The sequence below is a fragment of the Sminthopsis crassicaudata genome, chromosome 3 (genome assembly GCF_048593235.1).
Source record: "Sminthopsis crassicaudata isolate SCR6 chromosome 3, ASM4859323v1, whole genome shotgun sequence".
In the NCBI taxonomy this organism is placed as follows: domain Eukaryota; kingdom Metazoa; phylum Chordata; class Mammalia; order Dasyuromorphia; family Dasyuridae; genus Sminthopsis; species Sminthopsis crassicaudata.
Window position 1 is genome coordinate 148,096,676 of NC_133619.1, and position 22,274 is coordinate 148,118,949.

Sequence of the window (22,274 nt, forward strand, 5' to 3'; positions counted from 1 at the left end):
AAGAAATCTGATACCAGTTTTATAAATACACTTATTTTAAACAAATTTCCATATTAGTCATGTTGTGAAAAAAAAAATCAGAACAAAAGGGAAAAAAAAAGCAAACAAAAAAGGGTAAAAATACTATGAAATCGTATGCTGTTATTCACACTCAGTCTCTAGTTTTCTCTCTGAATGTCGATATTTTCCATCCAAAATTGTCTTGAATTGATGTATTCTAAGAAGAGCTTAAATCTATCATAGTTGATCATCACATAAGTTTGCTGTTAATAAATACCATGTTCTCCTGGTTCTACTCACTTCACTCAACATCAGTTCATGTAAGTCTTTCCAGGCTTTTCTTCAATCAGCCTATTCATCATTTCTTATAGAACAATGATATTCCATTATATTCATATACTACAACTTATTCAGTCATTCCCCAATTGATGGGCATCCATTCAATTTCTAACTCCTTACCACCACAAAAAGGGCTGCTACAAACATTTTTTGCACATAGAGGTCCTTTCCTCTCTTTTACAATCTCTTTGGGTAGTGTCACTGCTGGATCAGAGTATGCATAGTTTTCTAGCCTGTTTGGGCATTATTCCAAATTATTCTCCAAAATGACTGGATTGAACTAAGGCATTCTTGACCCTACATCCATTCACTTCTACACAACACCAGGTGTTTCCTTTTCACCCTAGAATCTTCATGGACCTTTCAATTTAGCCATACTTATGGACTAACACCTTACTGTTCTGTCACTCTAATTTCTGTTCATGGGGGCTCCACCTATATGGAATGCACTGCCTTCTCTAGTCCATCAATCGCACTCTTCCAGATTCAATTAAAATCCCCTCTTATCTATTAAGCATCCAGTTTAAAGAATCTTCTTCTTCCCTTGATGCTCTGAAGGAAAATTAAAATGGCATAATTCCTTTGGCAGAAAATGGCATAATTCCTTTGGCAACTAATGCTGGTCTCTTGGTTGGTAGCTCTTCTGTTATTGTGGGAGGGTGAAGAGGGCTATTATTTGAATACATTGCCATCATTTCATTTTCCACACTTTTGTCTCAACTCCCTAACTAAATTTTCTGTAAGGCAGGTACCAAGAATTATGTTTCTTTTTAATTTCCATGGCACCAAAACCAGTACTTTGTATTAACTCCAAAACCGTTTGTTGATTTGACTTTTAATCCAGTAAAGTGAACATGATAAAAACCTTAAAATAAAATGTTTATCATAAATTGAATTTCATTGTCATATAATTTGAGGAACTCATCAAACAAAAAAAGTAGGAAGATAATTAGAATTCATTTCATTTCATTATACCATGAATTAATGGTATTGATCATATTCTCAATATAGTCACAAATTAAGCAACTTTTCTTGGATGTCTTTCATGCTAATAGTAAAATACAGATTATTTTCCAGGTAATGCCCAAAATGCTGGTGTCATCCTCACAACCATGGGGCTGAGTGACACAGTGGCAGCATTACCAAATGATTTCATTATATTTAAAGGGCAATTCTCTTTCTAGCTTTTTGTCTGATGAGTTTCTCATCACAAGATACTCTATAATGAACATTTTGTCATAAAATATCATTTATCATATGCACTCTACTGTTTGAAAGAAAAATTGAGAGAAGGGAGCCCTTTCTGAATATCTATGGATTTTGTTTTCTAAAGTGATAGGAAAGAGAGGAAAAATAAGAACTCTCAATAAAATTAATTTGCATTTAAGGAAGCTGCATTTTGTTGTTGTTTTTTTTGTTGAGGCAATTGGGGTTAAGTGACTTGCCCAGGGTCACACACAGCCAGGAAGTGTTAAAATTCTGGGACCAAATTTGAACTCAGGTCCCCCTTACTTCAGGGCTGGTGCTCTATCCACTGAGCCACCTAGCAGTCCTAGAAGCTGTGTTTTGTTTTTTATTTTATTTTTTTTTTTTTAAATTTCTTTAGCAATCAGATTTCAAGGTGATAGAAGTAATTTTATAAGATATGGATTTTGAATGTGACTGACACTAGCTGCTGCTTTTTTTTTTTAAATGCACACCTCAAGACTTCAGATTTCAACAGTTATATATAACTCCCTTCCTCTATTGAAGAAAGTCTCAATAGGAGATGGTCTCTGTGAGTATCTGTGGCCACTTGATCACCTAAAGGTCAATTTCCTAGTGATGAACTTTTCCATATTTTGTGAAGCTAATCCTCAGATATCCATTACTGATTGGACCTTTTCCCCTGGTAAGATTTGACAGATCTTCTACTCTGATATTCTCACTTTGAAGACACTATGAGGTACATGAGCACTTTGGTTAAAGATAGCTCTGTATACCTTAGGGACTTTATTTTCCCAAGAATATTCCTTGGTTCCAATACAGAACAGGAAAAAACTAACAATCGGCCAAGTATGATGGAGGTCGTACCAGTACCCCACACATCCCAAATTTTAAGAAGCAAAGACTAAGAAAATAAATATGTCTAGAATACATAACTATCTATTCCCATTCCTTTCATCTTATTATAATATCTAATTTTGGTACACATGAACTTGTCATTTGTCTATATGCTACTAACAAGCAAGAAAGATTAGAGGGACTGTGAATGACTAGATCTGGTTTTAATAACTATTAGGAATATAAGTTTAGAGCTGAAGTTCCCCAAGTTATCATCACTGTTGTTTGCCCCCCTCATTTTATAAATGAAGAAAACTCAGGCCCTAAGTAGGGGACTTACTCAAGAACAGACAGGCAGTAAGTGGCAGAGCCAAGAGAAGACTGCAGGTCTTCAAACTCCAAATCCAGTATTCTTTCCACTACATGACACTGTTAGTTTGAGACCTCTGCCTGACATGATCCCATTTGCCCAAAGTAATGTAGAAAGGCCTAGATGAATAAGAACAAAGTAAAATTTCTCATTACAAAGGGAAAAATCACTAGATTTAAAGAAGAGCTGGCTTTCAAAGTCTGATTTGAATATGTACTACTTATATGATTTTGAGAAAAGCATATAACTTCTCTAAATTTTAGTTTTTTTAACTAAACAAGGAGAAATGGAATTAGGTAAGATATTCTAAGGCAGAGCTTCTTAAACTTTTTTCCACTCATGATCCCTTGTTTCATGAGAAATTGTTATGCAACCCTTGGGTGTATTGGTATATAAAATAGATACACAAATCAAGCATTTACTAATAATAAGTCATAATTTTTGTGATCAACATATTCTGTTATGCAGCCCCATATGGGGTTATAACCCACAGTTTAAGAAGCTTTGTTCTAAGTATCTCCCAGACTAAGACAGAAGAGGAAATGGATACATATGACTTCAATCTGCATGTAGCTACTATTATACCCTAAGACGGATTTTATTGCCATTTTCCTATGCTTTTGTTTCCTATGCTCCTCATGTTGTATTATATTTCATGATCTAGCCAAATCAACTTTCTCTGTTTTCAATTCATTTCTCATCTCAGTACCTTTGCAATGGCTGAGCTTTCTGGCTAAAATTTACTTCTTCTTCTTTCCTTCAAGCTATAACTCAAGTACTGCCTTTTATACAAAGCAGTTCCCAATCCTGCTCAACTGTGAAGGCCTCCCTCACAAACTATATTTAATTACTTCATATTATTTTTATTAATTCTTTCAATGTTAGTATGCATTTGTGTATATATTTGTACATATTATATATATATAACTTAGTGTATGTATGTATGTATATATATATATATATATATGCCTACTAAATATGTTTATTCAGTATATACCTATAAATATCTTGTGTTCATTATCAGAATGTGTGCTTCAATGTTTCATTCAGTGTATTTATACACACTATTTGTAAACAGATACCTGGCAAAAAAAGTTGGCACTTTAAAAATATTTGTTGATATAAAAGCTCCTCTTGATTACCATGTACAGATATGACTGGCTGTTATAAGTCAACCAAAATATGTAGTATATGGTCATATGTTCTCCAGGCTACAAATACTCAAAGTGAAATAATAAGAATTCAGTAATCACACTCACTGATCCATCCATTCCCACTTGCTATCACACCATTTTTCTTCTTTTTGTAGCTAAATTCTTTGACAAGGCTGATCAAAATAGATAGTTCCACTTTATTTTCTCTCACCCCCTTCTTGATTCTCTAGTCAATTCTGGATTCCAATAACATCAGTAGCCAAAACTTCAATCTCTAATGTTACTAATGTAACAGTCAACCAACTACCATATCCAAAAGTCCTCATTCTTCTTGACCTATTTGCAGCTTTTTTGACTGCTGACCATTTCCTTTTAGATATACTCTTGTGCCTAGTTTTTCTTCTATTTTCCTCAACTCCCCATTCTCTATACACCCTGATAAATATCCTCATGTCCTCACACTTATAGAATGTTACAACAGCCTACTGGCTGGTCAACCAACCACAAAAATCTCTCTCCCCATTCAACTCAACTATGAAAATGATCTTTTTAAAGGAGAAAGTCTACCTAGATCACCCTTCAACTCAAAAAACTCCATTGGTATTCTATCACCTCCAAGATCCAATATAAAATCCTATTTGATGTTCAAATCCTTTCATTACCTGCCCTTCTGTCCCTACTTTTCTAGTCTTCTTACACCTTTACATCCTGAATCCAGTGACAGTGACTTTCTTACTGTCCTTCATAAATGACATTCTAGTATCCACTCTGAGTTTTTCTATTGGCTGTTCCTGATAAAAAGAATTCTCTTCCTTCTCATCCCTGCTTCCTAGCTTCCTTTAACTATCAGCTGAAGACCTTGTCTTTCTGTATGTGTATATAGTAGGTATAAGTAGGTGCTTAATAAACATTTAATGACTATATTCTAGGCATTGCCTGAGGTTCTAAAGACACAAATTCTATAAATGAAACAATCCCTCCAGAAATCTTATGCTTAGGAAAGAGTGATTATCTAATAGAATCTCTGATCAAGTGTTGGGAAGTGTGGAGGGAGAAGGACTAGACTGAAAGCCAAGAGACCTTGGATCTGAGGCAAATGATTTGCCCCCTCTATGACTTAGTTTCCTAAAAACCAGAGAAACATATATAAATTATTTCTACATTCCTATAGTAGTAAGATTCTATAACTTTAATATTGATGAGCACTTTGTTAAGTTACAATATCTAAAAAAAAAAAAAATCACATCAAGAACTGGCTATTTAACAGTATATATTAAAAGATTATGCATACTTAAAGAGTCAAAATATAGTGCAAAATCTGTGTAGCCATTTCAGGGACCATCATTTTAGATGGTTAGATTGGTGTTCTAGTGGTCCTTTAAAAATATAGCAAGGAAGTCACTGTCTCTAGATCCAAGAGTACCTAAAAGGGATATAAAGGATGAAAGAAGACTGGAAAGGTAGGGAGAGAAGAGCAGATAATTAAAGTCTTTGAATACCAATCTATCCATCTGATATCTCTTAATGTCTTTCAATATCTTAGACTCTTGGCCCTGTGACGCAGATGCAAACAGAGAGGATTTAGGACTTATGAATGAAAACAATTCCCACAATGTATTAAACTGGATATAAAGAATAAATCTGCTGAAAACTACAATAAATATTCATATATTTAAAAGGGTAATAGTTTAACCTTTTTTAAAACAGTGGAACATTTGCCTACATAACCTAGTTCTAACCTGAAGCATGAAGCTTAATTAAGTTATGAGGTGGGGAAAAAGAGGAAAGAAAACGTTCAGTTCTATTTATTTAGTAATATATACTAGTAATATTTACTATCATACTAGTAAATATTCTAATAAACTTCTATAATATTGTGATGGAGAAAAATTAAACAGGTCTATTTTCTGAAAAGATATATTCAGCAAAGGACTCATTGTCACAACTTGCTAATTTTTGGAATATAACAACCAGGATTTTTCAAGAGCTTTATCATTGGTAAGGACTTAATAAGAATAATGAGCTTTCTTCACTACATTTGATTTGTAAATGTTTTAATAAATGCATTTGGTTTATTCTATTACTGTCTGTGAATCTGTTATGAGATATCAGAGAAACCAAAAATATTCTGTGGCTATTATAAAATACCAAAAGAACAGATAGGTTAAGTATTAAAAGCCTACAACACCTCGAATAATTTCCCGATAACAGGCCCTGGGGGAGAAAAAGGAAGAACTGATATCAGAAGAAATGCCAAATTTGAAAAGACTGTACCAAGATGTATCCCTAGTGAAGAATTCTTCTAGGCAAATCATGGATTTTTTGAAGTACCAAAGTAAACAAGTCAACTTTGAAGAAATATCTCAACTTTTAAACTCAGAAAAGATCTTAGAGGACATCTAAAATGACCATCTCATTTTACAGATGAGGAAACTGGTGACATATTAAGAATCATACAGCTAGTAAATGTCCTATATAGACCTGGACTCAATGTTTTCCTGACTCAGAGTCCAGAAGGCCACCTGTACTATGACACAGTGAAAATTAACCAAGAATTTTAAAAGGAAAAATTTTTAATGACTTACATCTTTTAATATCACAATCTGGGATGCAGCTTTGAGGTATTGTAACTGATGAGTAACCAAAATGGTGATCTTCTCATGCAAGGTTTGGCAAATACAGCTAGAAAAGTCAAGATAAAGGACATGAAAACAAAGTAAGAGAAACATGGCAAAGATACCTTTTTAATTTCCACGCACAATATAGCAAAGTACAACACAGCGGTCAAGTTCTGAATGATGTAGGAAAGAGTTGATATTAGAATCAGCAATTGGAAAAATGTGGAAATTGTTTTTGATATAATGGACTTTCTACAGAAAGGGACATTTCAAAGTTCATCTGCTATAGGAAATCCAAATTTCAAATGTTCTTTCTCTGTTATATTCCATGAAAGAAATATTCTTTCACTTTACCTCAACTTCTTAAAATTCCTTGTTTCCTCAGCTTACACAATGAACATTAGTCTTTTCCTGATATCCCATGCTTCTTTTGCTTTCTCTTTAAACATTTTAATAATGATTTTTTTCATGTTTCATATACTTTTGTAAATATATGTTGTTTTTCCTGATAGAGGAAAGCTTCTTTGAGGACAGGAACTATTTCATTGTTTGACTTTACATCCCCAGATAGCTGGCACATGGTAAATGTTTAATAAATACTGGCCAACTAGTTAATTCCCAAAACAGAAATCATTGTCTTTTCCCTTCAAACCCAGTTCTCTTCTCAACTTTCCTATTTCTGGCAAGTGTACCAACATTGTTCCAATCACCCAAAATGCAGAATCTCTGCATCACTTTCAACTCCTCCCTGCATTCACCCTATCAAAGGATTTGTCTTATTATTTCTAACTCAAAAATATCTCTTGGATTTCTACTTTTTGCCTCTCACACAATAGAAAATATCAAATATATTTTCTAATTATATACCATCTGTCATATGAAAAAAATATATCTTGTTATAGTCAGCTGCAAATGACTTGTGAATAAAGATTCAAATGAAGGACACAGTTGTAGTCTGCAGGAAAAGACTTGAGTTTATATTTATCCCCTGCACTGGCATGGTGCCTAATACATGGTAACTCATTGAGAATGCTTATTGATTAATGTAGCAAGAATGAGAAATGATAGATGGCAGTTTGGGTGGTATTTTATTACCCTTAAAATAATAAAATGTTGGGATAGAAGGAAAGGGAAGGAGGTAAAGAAAAAAGGGGAGGAAAAAAAGAATGGTGGAAAAATGGGAAGGAAGAACTCGAGAAAGGCAAGGATTCTACTTATTAAACTAAAACTTTATAGTTTTATGATTCAGTAAAAACTGAATTGGTATCACATGATCTAAATATTCTGGGAATGCATGAATTACCATTCATTTCCCTATACCTTCAAAAGATATTGGAAACTGATAAAATGTGAGCATCTCTTTAGTAATATGTAGTTAAAACTTGTCCAATTTTAAACAGCCATGACAGAAGAAAATACAGTAAATAGTAAGTGAAAGCAAATTTGTTTCATCTTTAAAACAAAACATCTCTGAGATACAACAAAAACGCCATCTTTCATGATACATTGTTCAATCCAATTTTCTAATTCATTGAAACCATTCTCCAGTTGCTGTTGAGTGATTTTACAAATTATATTCATGATCTCAGCTTTAGGTTCCTACAAAGAATGTGGTTTTGATTAGCAAACAAGAGCTGGAACATGCGTACTTTTATCAAATGTATATCTAAAGTTATCAAAGCTTAAAGTTGCTCAAAAACTTTATAAATATCCCCTCTGCTTAGAGATATGCAGGAAAGGCTTTCTGATGGGCATGATTACAATTAGCTATTAAGGTGCCTGCTTTTGTACACAAGACTGACCCTAGAGACCCAGTCAGTAGGTCAGGAAATTTGAGTTATTTTTCTAATGACAGTAATTAATTTGTTCTTGTCAGTCACATTGGAAAGTAAGGTCCCTATTTTATGATCCAAATTAATCAAACATTTGCATGATGTCAGAAATACTGAGTTAATAACTACCTGGAGAGGATGAGTGAATTTTCTCTAAATATTAAGAAGCTTTTACTTTATCATTAAGTTACATAAAATCACTGATGGTTTCTCCTTTGCATTTAAGGCCTTTCACAACCTGGTCCCAATGTACATATTTATTATTACATTTAATATGTTCTTAAGCATCTGCCTGGGGCACTGAGTGGGGACATGACTTGTCCAAAATCACACAGTCAACTGATAAGATATAGAATTTGAACCCAATACTTCCTGAGTCTAAGATCAGTTTTCTATATACTATATTTCCCTGTCTCCCTAGGATTATAAATTGCAGAGCAGCTTAACAACTTTGGTAATGGGAATTTCCTCCTCATGAGTATCCTAGACCAATAAAATCACATTCCCTAGACCAAAAAAATCATAAAGCCAAACTAGTTCAGGAAGTCATGGCACAGGGAACCGAGAATTTGTGTTAGAGACTGGGCCCACCTGACATCCACTGACATTCACTAGTTAAGTGATCATGAATGAGTGATTTAATTCTCCAAGTTTTTTAAGCAATTCTCTAATACTATAAATTCAATTTTTCACAATACAGGTCTTCCTCATAATATACCTACATGTATACATATAAACAATATCTGTCAGGTCACTACCTTTTCTTTAGAAAATAAGCATGTGTTAAATACAAGATATGAATTTGAATCTTCTTGGGTGATGTCAATTCTCCATTCTCTATAACATGGCTTCCTAAAGTAGCCCCTGTGTGCACACATATTCATGTGTATGTACAACCACATCAATTCTTTCTAGGAAAACTTATAGTCATTTAAAAACCAGTCATTGCTCCAGCCTTTTTCATATGACTTTCCCTACCTGAAATGCTCTGTCTCTTTCTTTCTACTATTCTGTCCTTTACAAAAGCTTCTGCTTGGTTCACAGATCTCAGTATCTCACAAGGATATCTCTTTGTTCTTTAGCACTTATAGATGAGTGACTTTAGCACATCATAAAATGGGTGTTACAACTGTTTTCATGTGTGTGTGTGTGTAATATATACATAGGTATTATATATATATAAACACACACACACACGCGCGCGCGCATGCCCGCACTCACAATCTCCATAAGGGGTTTCTAAAGTTGAATTAAAATCAAAGTGCTAAAGTACTATAATGAGCACTGGGGACATAAAAGCAAAAACCTTCCCTTGCCTTCAAAGAGCTTTTGCTGAAGAGATAAAAAAAGTTACATAAATACCAAACAATTTAATGTAGGAACAGGATTAAATACTGGGATATCAGGAAAGGTTTCAAACAGAAATGACCTTTCATATGCATCTTGAAGGAATATAAGGAAACTGAAAAGAAAGGAGGAAGTGATGAATGACTTTCACAAATGCAAAGAAATGGGAGAAGGTAATCCAGATCAGAAAATTCTTAATTCAGTTTAGATTACAAAGAACAAAAAGGGAATAAATCAAATAAAACAAGGCAATATATTTAAAGCACTAAGCAAATTTTAAAGCACTAAATAAATGTTTCTATTATGTGAGAAATGATTCACTTGGACCCCTACTTTATTCCAATTAGAATGAATCGATTTGATAGAATCTTATCAAAGTTCTTAGATTCCAGAGATGTAGATTCTAAGTTTACTTGCTTAATTATAAAAAATTAAGTAAATGCCCTTCACTCTTGTTTCTCCTTGTCATGATGAACAAGCCCAGAGTGTTTAAGGGGACCCAATAACTCAAAGTTCAACAGGAGCAGGTGACCATCTTATGAACACTTAGGACATTGTGAGAGTTTCTACCATCTCCTTCTGTCCATCCCTTGTGGAGAATCCCTTGCTTCAACCAACTTATGACCGTGTTGACATACTATTTTGTTTTATGCATCATATGTTAATTGATGGAATTATTCTGTGTATGGTATAGCTGTTTTTGAGTGTCTGGATATCTAGTCGTAAAAAAGTAGGGCTCTGGAAGGAAGGAGCATTGTAAATTACAAAGTAGATCTCAGATCTTCCTCATGATGTAGATAGAACAATTTTAATCTCTACAACTATTAAAATGGAATGAGTCTGGGTAAGCTGATAGGAGTCAGATGGTGGAGGGCTTTAAATATCATTAATGAAACTATTATATTTTAGAATTAATAGGTAGCCACTGAAGACTTTTGATTTAGGGAGTAATATGATCAAACTTATGCTTCAAGAAAATTATTTTGATACTTATGTGAAAAATATAGGATAGAAGAGTAACAATTAAAAAGTTATTTTAGTAATCCAGGAAAGGAAGGGATGAGGGTCAAAACCATGAAGGTGGCCATCTGAATAAAGAAAAGGGAACATATGCAGGAGATACTGAAGTTGTTTTGGGAAAGATTTCATTATTTTCTTAGACTAAATCTATGATGTCATGAAGATAGAAAACTCTTGAAAAAGATCTCTCCCTAGTATTTATCACAATCAATACCTGCTCTCCAATTTAAAGTCTTAGAGAGATGCTTGGACCATTGAGTGATTAAGTGAACTTCTCAGGTTGAAAAAGTTGTGGTACTTGCATGCAGGGCCTCCAAACTCCAAGGCAATCACTGCCATCATAACATGACCTCTTACAAGGGAATTTATGGAGAAAGAATAGAAAAGGCTGTAACTGATTGGCTATTTGAAGGAAGGAAAATTCAAAGATGAAATATAATATGACAAATCTGAATCACTTGCAGTATTCTCAATGAAAATAAGAAGTCAGGAGCAAGAATGGGATTAAGAAAGATTGATGATGGACTTTGATTTCAACCTATCAAGTTTAAGATACCAATAATTGATACCAGTAGAAATGTCCAACAGGTAACTGTTAAGAGCTGGAGCCATCTGTACAAAAAGAGTTGGGGAAGGCAAGAAAATGAGTAAGACTGTCATGGAAATGAATATAGGAAGGGGAACAAAACCAATCTAAGGGAAGAACCTTGCAAAATACCTACAATTAAAGGATCAAGAAGAATATAAAAGGAGACAGGATAAAAGACAGTGTTAAGAGAAGCTGAAAAGAGGGGAGAGACAATATGGGTAGTCTTCCTAAAATCAAGGGAAGATAAAATTTCTGGAAGAATGGACAACCAATTGCTACAACGGTGTCAAACAGGATGGGGATTTTGAAATAACCACTGTTTTGGCGATTAGGAAGATACAGGCATAAAAGCAAGATAACTAGTACTAGAAGGAGGAGGAAAAGAGGTAATGATGAAGAAATGACCATCTCAGGGGCTGAGAAGTTTTCAAATTGTTTAGCAGTGAAAAGGAAGAGAGAGATGATATGGGATGGCATTTAGTTGGAAGAGTACCAGTGATATTATAGTATGTTTTATTAACTTATTGCCACTCTGGTTACAAATATAAATGGAAACAAATCCATCAGTTTATTAATTTATCCTTACTTATTCCAGTTAAAAATTTAAGTGGAACAAATTCATTATTTTACTCCTGAAGTCCATTGACATTCCTTGACTATCATTTTTCCTTTTTTTAAAAAGTTTATTTTTTCCCAATTACAGGTAAAGATATTTTTAACATTCTTGTTTTTTTATTTAGAGTTCTAAATTCTCTCTCTATCTCCCTCCATGAGACAGTTAACAAAAATATCACTTCTTAAATAGTAAAGAGATTTAAAAACAAGTTATATGTCTTAAGTTAGATCATGAAAATCAGAAAAATACCTAAGTTTATACACTATTTAGCCCCTAAGTTACACCTTTTCTAGCTTAAAAAAAAAAAGAAAAAAAATCATTTTCCATCATATCATCATCCTAAAATTCTCCTAAAACAAGGAAATATTATTCCTTTTTTAAAATTCGGGTATGTCCAACAGAATGTTACCCAAACATAATCTTAGAAGATCATTGAAATATAATACAAATTCTTTTCAAAACAAAAACTTACTGTTCAAATAAATGCCTTCCAACTTCTGCATCCACTGCACTGAGAGGATCATCAAGGAGATAGATATCTGCATCTTGATAAACTGCTCTAAAAGAATCAAGACATATCAGATTCAATAATATTAAATAAATATGATTGCTTTGTGCCTACAATTAAAGAGTAGTAAAACCTAGTCATAGAATCAGAGTAATTTGAGATGAGAGCAAATTAGCTAATAGCAAATCCAGGCTCCTACTGCTCCAATCTCCTGGCTCTTGTCTCTTCTTTCCATTACACCACACATCTGTAATCCCTGTAATCTGTATTCCCCATTCCAAGAAATAAAGCCAGAATAATAGTGGAAGTAATAACCTGAGAAAGAAAATGTGGTCTTTAGTCAAGAAAATTTGTCTCAAAATCAGGAAGAAATGGGCACAAATCTCATCTCTGACACACAAGATATGTCAGTTTTCATCTCTCACTGCCCCAGTCTCAAAACTAAATTGTGCCTATCTCCACTGGTAGGAATTTTTTTTTCTTTCAGACACTCCTATAGCAGCTTAAATCATAGTTTGGCTTTCACCCCTCCCCCCCCAAAAAAAGAATTACTAAAATACTATTTACCTTGCTAGATTTATTCTAGCTTTTTGTCCTCCACTTAATGTAGTCCCTCGATCACCTATCACAGTTAAGTCACCATCTTCTAAAAGCTGTAAATCCTGTGAGAAAAAAAGGAAAATAATTATAACATTTGGGGAAGGACAAAGAAATCCTATGCTAAGTACTTTACAAATATTATCTCATTTGATACTCACAAAAACCCTATAAGGTAAACACTATTATTATAAGGAAACTGAGGTAAATTTAACCAAGAATACACAGCAGCACAGTCAGGATTTAAATTTCTGGTGATTTACCAAGAAGCAATCTATGTCAGTAGACAGAGATTCCAATGATTAAATCACACATTTGTCTGAAATAGAGACAGTAGGAAAACAAATGGAAATGTATTACTTCTATTCCTTCTACTTTCAAACACCAAGTCATGAATGAACTGGTCTCCCTATCTAACTTATTATCACCTAATCTTTTATGTGGCCAGAGTGCTTTATGATCATTTTTATTTGCTATTACTCACAAAAATCAGGAGGGAAAAATGGTATAGTCATTTCTGATTCATAGAAGAAAAAATAAAAGATACAACTATGACTATTCTACAATTTTCTGAGGCATTGAGAAAAGAAAAATGTCAGAGTTGGCAGGAATATAGTAAATGTGGGAAGTTACACTGTACCTGTGGGGTTTCCAGAGGTATTTTCAAATCCAAGTATTATATGTGGGGAAAGATTAAACGCAGGAATATATCAAGGCTACACTTTTGAATATGTATTACCTATATATCTCTGAAAGGTACTTAGGGATGAAATATTATACATAGATTGAATATAAGATAATGTGGTGTTTTCATTTCTCATAAGAACATAAGGAATTTCAATATGGACTAATGTTACTAAGTCATATAAATCTCTTACAACTCAAAAATTCAAATAATGCAAGCATATTCTTAGACCTGTATTTGAATACATGCAGAATTAGCTGCATTTACTATACTAGCTTTTGAAATATGTTTAAAACTTCTGATTTAAAAAATGAAGTTTTCTTAGTGGAAGACGCAGCTAAAGTCAGGTTTTTAATGATCATTTCTTAGCACTCATTTTCATTGAATTTATAACAGTTTGCTAAAAATCAAAATATCAGAGAAATGCCAGGCTTTTGAAATGCTTAAAAATTATCTTAAAATTGTATTGGAATCAATGTATTATTTTAAACAATGAGAGAATAAAAGGAGACTATAGAGGAGCCACATAAGAACACACATTACTAATTTCTATTCATTCCATTCTTGATTGATTAACTATAGAAATGAAAAACAAAGTAAAATATGTGTTATGTTTTTGAATATATATATATGTGTTTGAAGAGGAATACAAGAAGTTTGTTTTGAAAATAGGCAGTTAAGGGTACTTACATATTCTAAAATGTTTTTAATAGCTCTCTTTGTGGTAGTAAAGAATTGAAAATTGCAAAGAATGATAAATGGATGTAAAGTATAATTTTATGTATAATAATCTACTTGTCTAATGGTAGCCAATTCTAGGGCCAAAGGGAAAAAAAGAAACTCACGTGATAATTTTATTCTATATTTTAAAAGAATAGCAAGTTATACATAATTGATTTTCAGTTTCATGGAAAATCATCTTTTTTATTACATTATGCTATGGAAATACTTGCTTCATTCCATAGATTAAAAATAAAATAAATTTTAGGAAAAAAAATAAGCAGCTCTTGTTTCAGAGCAAAATTAGTGTACCTATGACATCTACTTACCATAGCATGCTGCTAATTAGTAATACTTCTAAATTAAGAAGTAGGGCAGCAGTATGGCAAGCAAATAGCATTAGATTGTAATCTTCTTGAGGACAGGGACCATCTTTTCTCTTTTATTTGTATCTGCAGTGCTTAGTAAATGCTAGTTGACAACTTCTTTGATAATTCAAAATGAATAGTAACTGCAGGTAGAACACTGGAGAAGAATTAAATACTGAACTTTTATTTAAAATTACTGAATGATAGTACTTAGTTCCTGGGTTCTAAAACAAATCAGCATATAGTCAAATAAAATTAAAAGCACTAAAATTGTAGTAATTCAGTTTGTATAAGCTCATATAAATCACTGCTAACCCTGGAAATGATTAAAAAAATTTGTGTGCAAAATATTAAAGAAAAGGTAGAAGAAATTTCATTTTAAAGGCCTGAAAAGATGGAGAGTTCACAAATTTAGATAATGTCTGGAAAGTTAAAATTCTAAGTATTTCTTTTAATTTTAAAGTCAAACAATTGAACTAAAAACCATCACTCTTGACATTTATCAACAACATTTTCTGAATGGAGTACAAACTAAGGTCTCAGTAAGAAAATACGGAAGTATAATGAAACATTGAACCAAAGCAATGAATGGTTTATACAGATCCACCTAAAGAGTTACTATATGCATCCTGTCCCAGCCACAAGTCACAAGTGGGAGCTTTTTTCAAAAGTAGGATGAAGGAAAAATGATGATTTACAATGGTCAGTCATATATGTGTTGCAAAGGCAGCTAAATGCACAACTGGATTCAAGTCCTACCATAAGATACTTATTAGTCACTGGACCCAGGGCAAGAAACCTAACCTGCATGACTCAGTTTGTAAAGCAGCTTGCAAGCTTTAAAGTACTAGATAAAGCTATTATTGTTATTATTTCAAAGACCAGGAGCTACTGTTTTAGTTATAACAAGTAAGCTTATATTTAAAGTCTGAAGGACTTGAAGTTAAAATAGATTTGAAAATAATAAAACGTGCTAATCCCTAACCGTTCCTCTTTTAATTCATTTCTTCTCTCTTTCAACCACTCTGCTTCACATAATGTACTACTGTCCTCAAGGACTGACTCAAACATTCTTGATATTCCCTCAATTCCATCCATCTAGAAAAAAATGATAATAGCCTCAGGTCACAAACCTACCTCATAAAGTTGTTGCAAGAATCAGATGAGATAACAAATGTAAAAGTTCTTTGTAAATCTTGAAATATTATATAAAAATTAGTAATTATTTGTATTGGGACAAAAATTATGACAAATTTTTTACAGCAATATAGGGGTCTTAGATCCATCTGTTTAAATATTCTTTTGTACCATAATTTTAGTAGAGTACACATAGTCGCATTTTTTCTTCAGTAAAGACAAGTTATTAATTATTAATTTTTAAAAAATTCTTTCTGTTATATTACTCTGTTTCATTCTCTTTCAATGTTGTGTTTTGGTTTATTATTTCCTCTCTATGGAATATTTTAATTATTTAATTAGAAGTAAGTATCAAGGTAAACTTTGTACTGAATGAAAGAAAAAAGTCAAGGAGAATCTAATAAATCTACTTTAAATAGCTTCTCCACCTTTTTACTGCTATGAAATGCTACTCAATAGTCATTCTCTACAATACTCAAAAGTCACCAGGCAAACAAAACAACTGTTTCTTCACAAAGCTAGCCTAACATTCTCTGTACTATACCTTTGAAATGCAGGCCCAATCCTTTCCATAGAGAGCATAAAAGCACAGTAGGATGTCCAGACTGCATTGTCCAGACCCAAAGGAAAGAGCCCTTTAGCACTATTATTCACTAAATTTTAAATCCATAAAAACACAGTATGTAAAATTGTTAATCCAAAGAAATGGATCACAATAAACTATCTTCTATTTTTTCAATGCTATTTTCATAATATTATGATTGTCAGCAATTTTGTTAAATCACTAATTTTGTTAAAATTTTATTGCAACATAAACTATCCAATCTGGCTTTTTGCTATTAAACTTGATTAATCTCTAGAAACACAAAACCTCCCTCTAGTGAAATTAGGCAGTATTACAGAATTTTTTTAAAAGGTGAATTTTCATAATCCTGTCTGCTTTAATTAAGCTAAATACAAATAAATCTGTGACTTTTTAAGATGTGTTTTTCAATGATCTGTGTGTTAGATATTCTCAGCAATACACTGATTCAAGAAAATTCTGAAGGACATTTGATGAAAAATGCTATCTACCCCAGAGAAAGAACTCATGGAGTCTAAAGACAGAGCAAGCATGCTTTTTTTTTTTTTTTTTAAACTTTATTTATCTTGCTTTGTCTTTTTTGGGGGGAGGGAGGGGTTGTATTTTCTTTCACAAATGGCTAATATGGAAATATGTTTTTCAAGACTGAACATGTATAATCTATCTCAAAAAGAAGCAACTCAAAATTTTTAAAAATGAATGTTGAAAATTATTTTTACATATAATTGGAACATTTTTTCAAAAGATGGTCCTTTCAATCTAATAAATTAAAATGAACAAAACAGTCATTCAAAAAAGAAAAAAATGGCTGTTTTGTCCATTCCACTGATCAACTAGTCTATTTCTTAGCCAATACCAAATGGTTTTGGTGACTGAAGCTTTATAATATAATTTTAGGTCTAGTACAGCTAGGCCACCTTCATTTGATCTTTTTTCATTAATTCCCTTGAAATTTTTGACCTATTTAATAATCTAGTGTTTGACAAATCCAAATTCCCCAACGTTTGGGATAAGAACTCATTATTTGACAAAAATTGCTAGGAAAATTGGAAATTAGTATGGCAGAAACTAGGCATGGACCCACACTTAACACTGTACACCAAGATAAGGTCAAAATGGGTTCATGATTTAGGCATAAAGAATGAGATTATAAATAAATTAGAAGAACATAGGATAATCTACCTCTCAGACCTGTGGAAGAGGAAGGAATTTATGACCAAAGAAGAACTAGAGATCTTTATTGATTACAAAATAGAGATTTTATAAAAAACAAATCTAATGCAGACAAGATTAGAAGGGAAGCAATAAAATGTAAAATATTTTTACAGTCAAAGGTTCAGATAAAGGCCTCATTTCCAAAATATATAGAGAGTTGACTCTAATTTATAAGAAATCAAGCCATTCTCCAGTTGATAAATGGTCAAAGGATATGAACAGACAATTCTCAGACAAAGAAATTCAAACTATTTCTAGCCATATGAAAAGATGCTCCAAGTCATTATTAATCAGAGAAATGCAAATTAAGACAACTCTGAGATACCACTACACACCTGTCAGATTGGCTAGAATGACAGGGAAAGATAATGTGTAATGTTGGAGGGGATGTGGGAAAACTGGGACACTGATACATTGTTGGTGGAGTTGTGAAAGAATCCGCCATTCTGGAGAGCAATCTGGAATTATGCTCAAAAAATTATCAAACTGTGCATACCCTTTGATCCAGCAGTGTTACTACTGGGCTTATATCCCAAAGAGATCTTAAAGAAGGGAAAGGGACCTGTATGTGCAAGAATGTTTGGGGCAGCCCTTTTTGCAGTGGCCAGAAACTAGAAACTAAGTAGATGCCCATCAATTGGAGAATGACTGAATAAATTGTGGTATATGAATGTTATGGAATATTATTGTTCTGTAAGATGATTTCAGAAAGGCCTGGAGAGACTTACATGAACTGAATGAAATGAGCAGGACCAGGAGATCATTATATACTTCAACAACGATACTACATGATGATCAATTCTAATGGATTTGGCCATTTTCAACAATGAGATGAACCAAATCAGTTCCAATAGAGCATTAAAGAACACCCAGCGAAAGAACTCTGGGAGATGACTATGAACCACTACATAGAATTCCCAATCCCTCTATTTTTGTCTGCCTGCATTTTGGATTTCCTTCATAGGCTAATTGTACACTATTTCAAAGTCTGATTCCTTTTGTACAGCAAAATAACTGTTTGGACATGTATGCATATATTGTATTTAACTTATACTTTAACATATTTATTATGTATTGGTCAACCTGCCAACTGGGGGAAGAGGTGGGGGGAAAGAGGGGAAAAGTTGGAACAAAAGGTTTTGTAATTGTTAGTGCTGAAAAATTACCTATGTATATATCTTGTAAATAAAAAGCTATAAAAAGAAAAAAGAAAAAATGAACCTCTCTCTTTCTTTGCAAAAGTGGGAGACTATGGATATGGAATATTACATTTATTTTTAGTTTTGGTTAAGTGTTCCTCCTGCCTTCCTTTTTTAATCTTCCTAATTATAGACAATTTTTTGGATAAAAGAGAGTGAAGGGGGAATTTTAAAAACTATCTTTTTTTTCTATCACTTCCACTGGTGATAGAAAAAAAAAATTTTAAAACAATTTTAGGAACAGTACAAAATTTCATTCAAGCAATTCCAAATGAAACTTACCTTTTTTAGAGCACATGCTTTTATTACTCTATCATATTTTTCCTTTTCATAGGCTTTCCCAAATAAAATATTACTTCGAACAGTTCCTGAAAATACCCAGGGTTGCTGAGAAACATAGGCAATTCTTCCTCTTACAGTGACTAAACCATTATGTCTCGGCAGTTCACCAAGCACAGCACTTAAAAGAGAAGACTGAAAAAAAAAATGTTAACCAAGTTATAGAATACCATAAAAGAAGAATGATTGTATATAAATTATTAGAAAACACTAGCTCAGCTTCTCCTTCTACAATACTTTTCCAGCCTGAGCATGGGTCAATTTTTCAATGGTTTACTTTTTTTTTATGATAAAAATCAAAACAAAACAGTAAGACAAACATTTCAAAAAGTGCCAAAGGGAACACATCTTGATGAACAAAGTAACACAGTGCTTATTTAAACACAACAATAAATTACATGAATTACAATTCAAAATACAATTTTGGATTCTTTCTAAAACCACTTTACTTATTAAAAGGCTGACTTTTGCTGAAAGTTATACTGCCTGGACATGCTTGGCTAAAACCTCAGGTCTATCCTATGCACTTAGAAATGTATGTGTTCTACCTTGAGACAGATAACACCTATTATCCATGAGTCCTTCACTTAATGTGAATGACTTCCCCCAAAATTACAACCAAAACCAACAAAACTTTTATTGCTCCAGGTCTACTAATTCTATAGATATCTGCAAGACATTTTATAAAGCAATGTAATTTTGTTAGCAACAAAACTTATGGAAATATACTCACATTATAATCACTCCCTAAACTATATTCTCTGAGTTTGGATTTATATTTATTATGGCTTTAAAAATATGGACAAACATGCACTGGAATATATTGCCCTCAATATCCTCACTAGGAAGATAGGCTAGATAATCTCTATGGTTGATTATATAATTTGGCGTGCATTCTTGATATTCCATATATGCTCTTACATACTGATTATTTGCGATTGAGCTGTTCAATCCACCAATGTAGGGCCATGGCCAAGAATAAGGGCTCCAAAAGGGCAGACTCTAGGTTATGGAAATTGGGGTAGAAAAGGAGAAAGTCACTGAAGAGAGTAGGCAAGATCTGTGGATACCACAGAAGATTTGGGGTCAGTGATAAGAGATTTAGAAGGTGATCTCCTAGGGATATTCACCCTGATCCTTGCATCCTAACCACCATTTTCTTCTTCCAAACAGACTTTGGGTTCCAAAAATCAAAACAAAAACCTCTGATCTTTATTCCTTTCTATTGTTACCACCAGCATTTTCCATAACTTCTTATTTTTTGTGTCCTTGAAAAAAGAATATAATTCTTTAGTAAACTCTAGCAGGGACAGAAAGGAGATTTTCAGGAATCAAGGAGAACAAAAGGATCTAGGAGGAAACAGGAAAACCCTTGAAAAGCCTTGTTCCTCATCTTCCTCCTTTCTACCTATAATGCAATTCTCTCTTTCCTTAGAATATCTGATTCATCTAACGAACAGCCATGATTTTAGAAGATGAAACAGACTATCTATCTTTTGAAAGACAGATACCTGGGATATTTTTTGGGGGGATAATGGCAAAGAGAAGGAAAGAGAAGTACAAATATAGATACATAGAGCTACATATAATATTAAACATATTTTGTTGTTCCTGTTGAGTCATTTCATTCATTTCTGACTCTCTGGAAAATCTCTTGACCAAGATACTGATTTTACTGATGAGGAACTGAGGCAATCATGATGAAATGATTGGTCCAGTGTCATATAGCTAGTAAATTTCTGAGAGTAAAATTCTACACCATTCGTACATACCAGCATTCTATTCACTGTGCCACCTAGGTTACCCTAAACACGTTTTTAAATATATACATATACAAGGCATAATTTATATATGAAAATATGCATATATATATTTATCATCATAATCAGAGTTTTGTTTGATAAAGTTGGGGTATGGAAGGGAGAGAGTGATAAAAATAAATTTTCATTTTGAAAAGTTACATTTTCTGTTTCAAATTCGTCTGGGTAAAGGAGAAAGCATATATGCTGAGGGGAAAGTAGAAGGAGTGGTTCCAGGCAACAATAAGTAGAAAGAGATAACACAAGTAATAGCAGTACAGAAAAGAGTTTCAGGACCCCAGAGAGTAATGGATGAGTAAAGTTTTTCAAGTATACGACTCTTTCTGGCTTGTATTTGTACATTATATAAGGAAACTGTAACATTAGGGGTCTGCTCTTCCAGAAGAAATTTCCTGAGTACTTTCTGTGATGACAAGGACCTGGAAACAAAGTCAATGCTCATTAATTGGAGGAAATGCCTAAAACATAAGAATGTAATGGGACATTGCTGTGCTATAAGAAAAATATACAGTGATTAATACAAAGAAACAGGAAAAAGATTTGTACTAACAAAGAAAAAAAGCAATATACACAACTGAAACAACATTATTTTAAAGACTATCTCACAGAATGGTTGAATAGGTTATGGTATATAAATGTAATGGAATATTATTGTTCTATAAGAAATGATTAGCAGAATGATTTCAAAAAATCCTGGAAAGATTTACATGAACTGATGCTAAGGGAAGTAAATAGAATAGTGTACACATTAATAGCAAAATTGTGTGACAATCAATTATGATAGCCCTAGCTCTTCTCAGCAATATGTGGTCCAAGACAATTCCAATAGACTCGGGATAGAAAATACCATCTGCATCCAGAGAGAAAATACTGGAGACTAAATGTAGATCTAAGCATAGTATTTTCATCTTTTATTTTGTTTGCTTTTTGTTTTTTCTTAAGTTTTCCCCTTTTGTTCTGATTTTTGTTTTATTAATATTAATTATTTTAATATTTTAATTTAAAATTAATAACTATAACCAATCAAATTACTTATTTAATTATTTGTTTGTGTAAGTTATTATAGAAATAAGTTATTTTAAAGTGATAATTAATATTAATAATATTTCATGTTAATATGAAAATATGGCTAAAATGACTACATATATAATCTATATATCACATTGCTTGCTGTT

General features: G+C 32.8%; 1 protein-coding gene across 1 annotated transcript in view; it reads right to left on the reverse strand.

Annotated features, from left to right (window-relative positions):
- ABCC4 (ATP binding cassette subfamily C member 4 (PEL blood group)) overlaps window positions 1–22,274 on the reverse strand; it is a 270,694-nt gene that overhangs the window by 151,838 nt on the left and 96,582 nt on the right. The window contains 4 exon segments of the mRNA XM_074299360.1: window positions 6,492–6,588; window positions 12,401–12,487; window positions 13,004–13,098; window positions 19,223–19,414. Coding sequence (XP_074155461.1) covers window positions 6,492–6,588; window positions 12,401–12,487; window positions 13,004–13,098; window positions 19,223–19,414 — 471 coding nt within the window.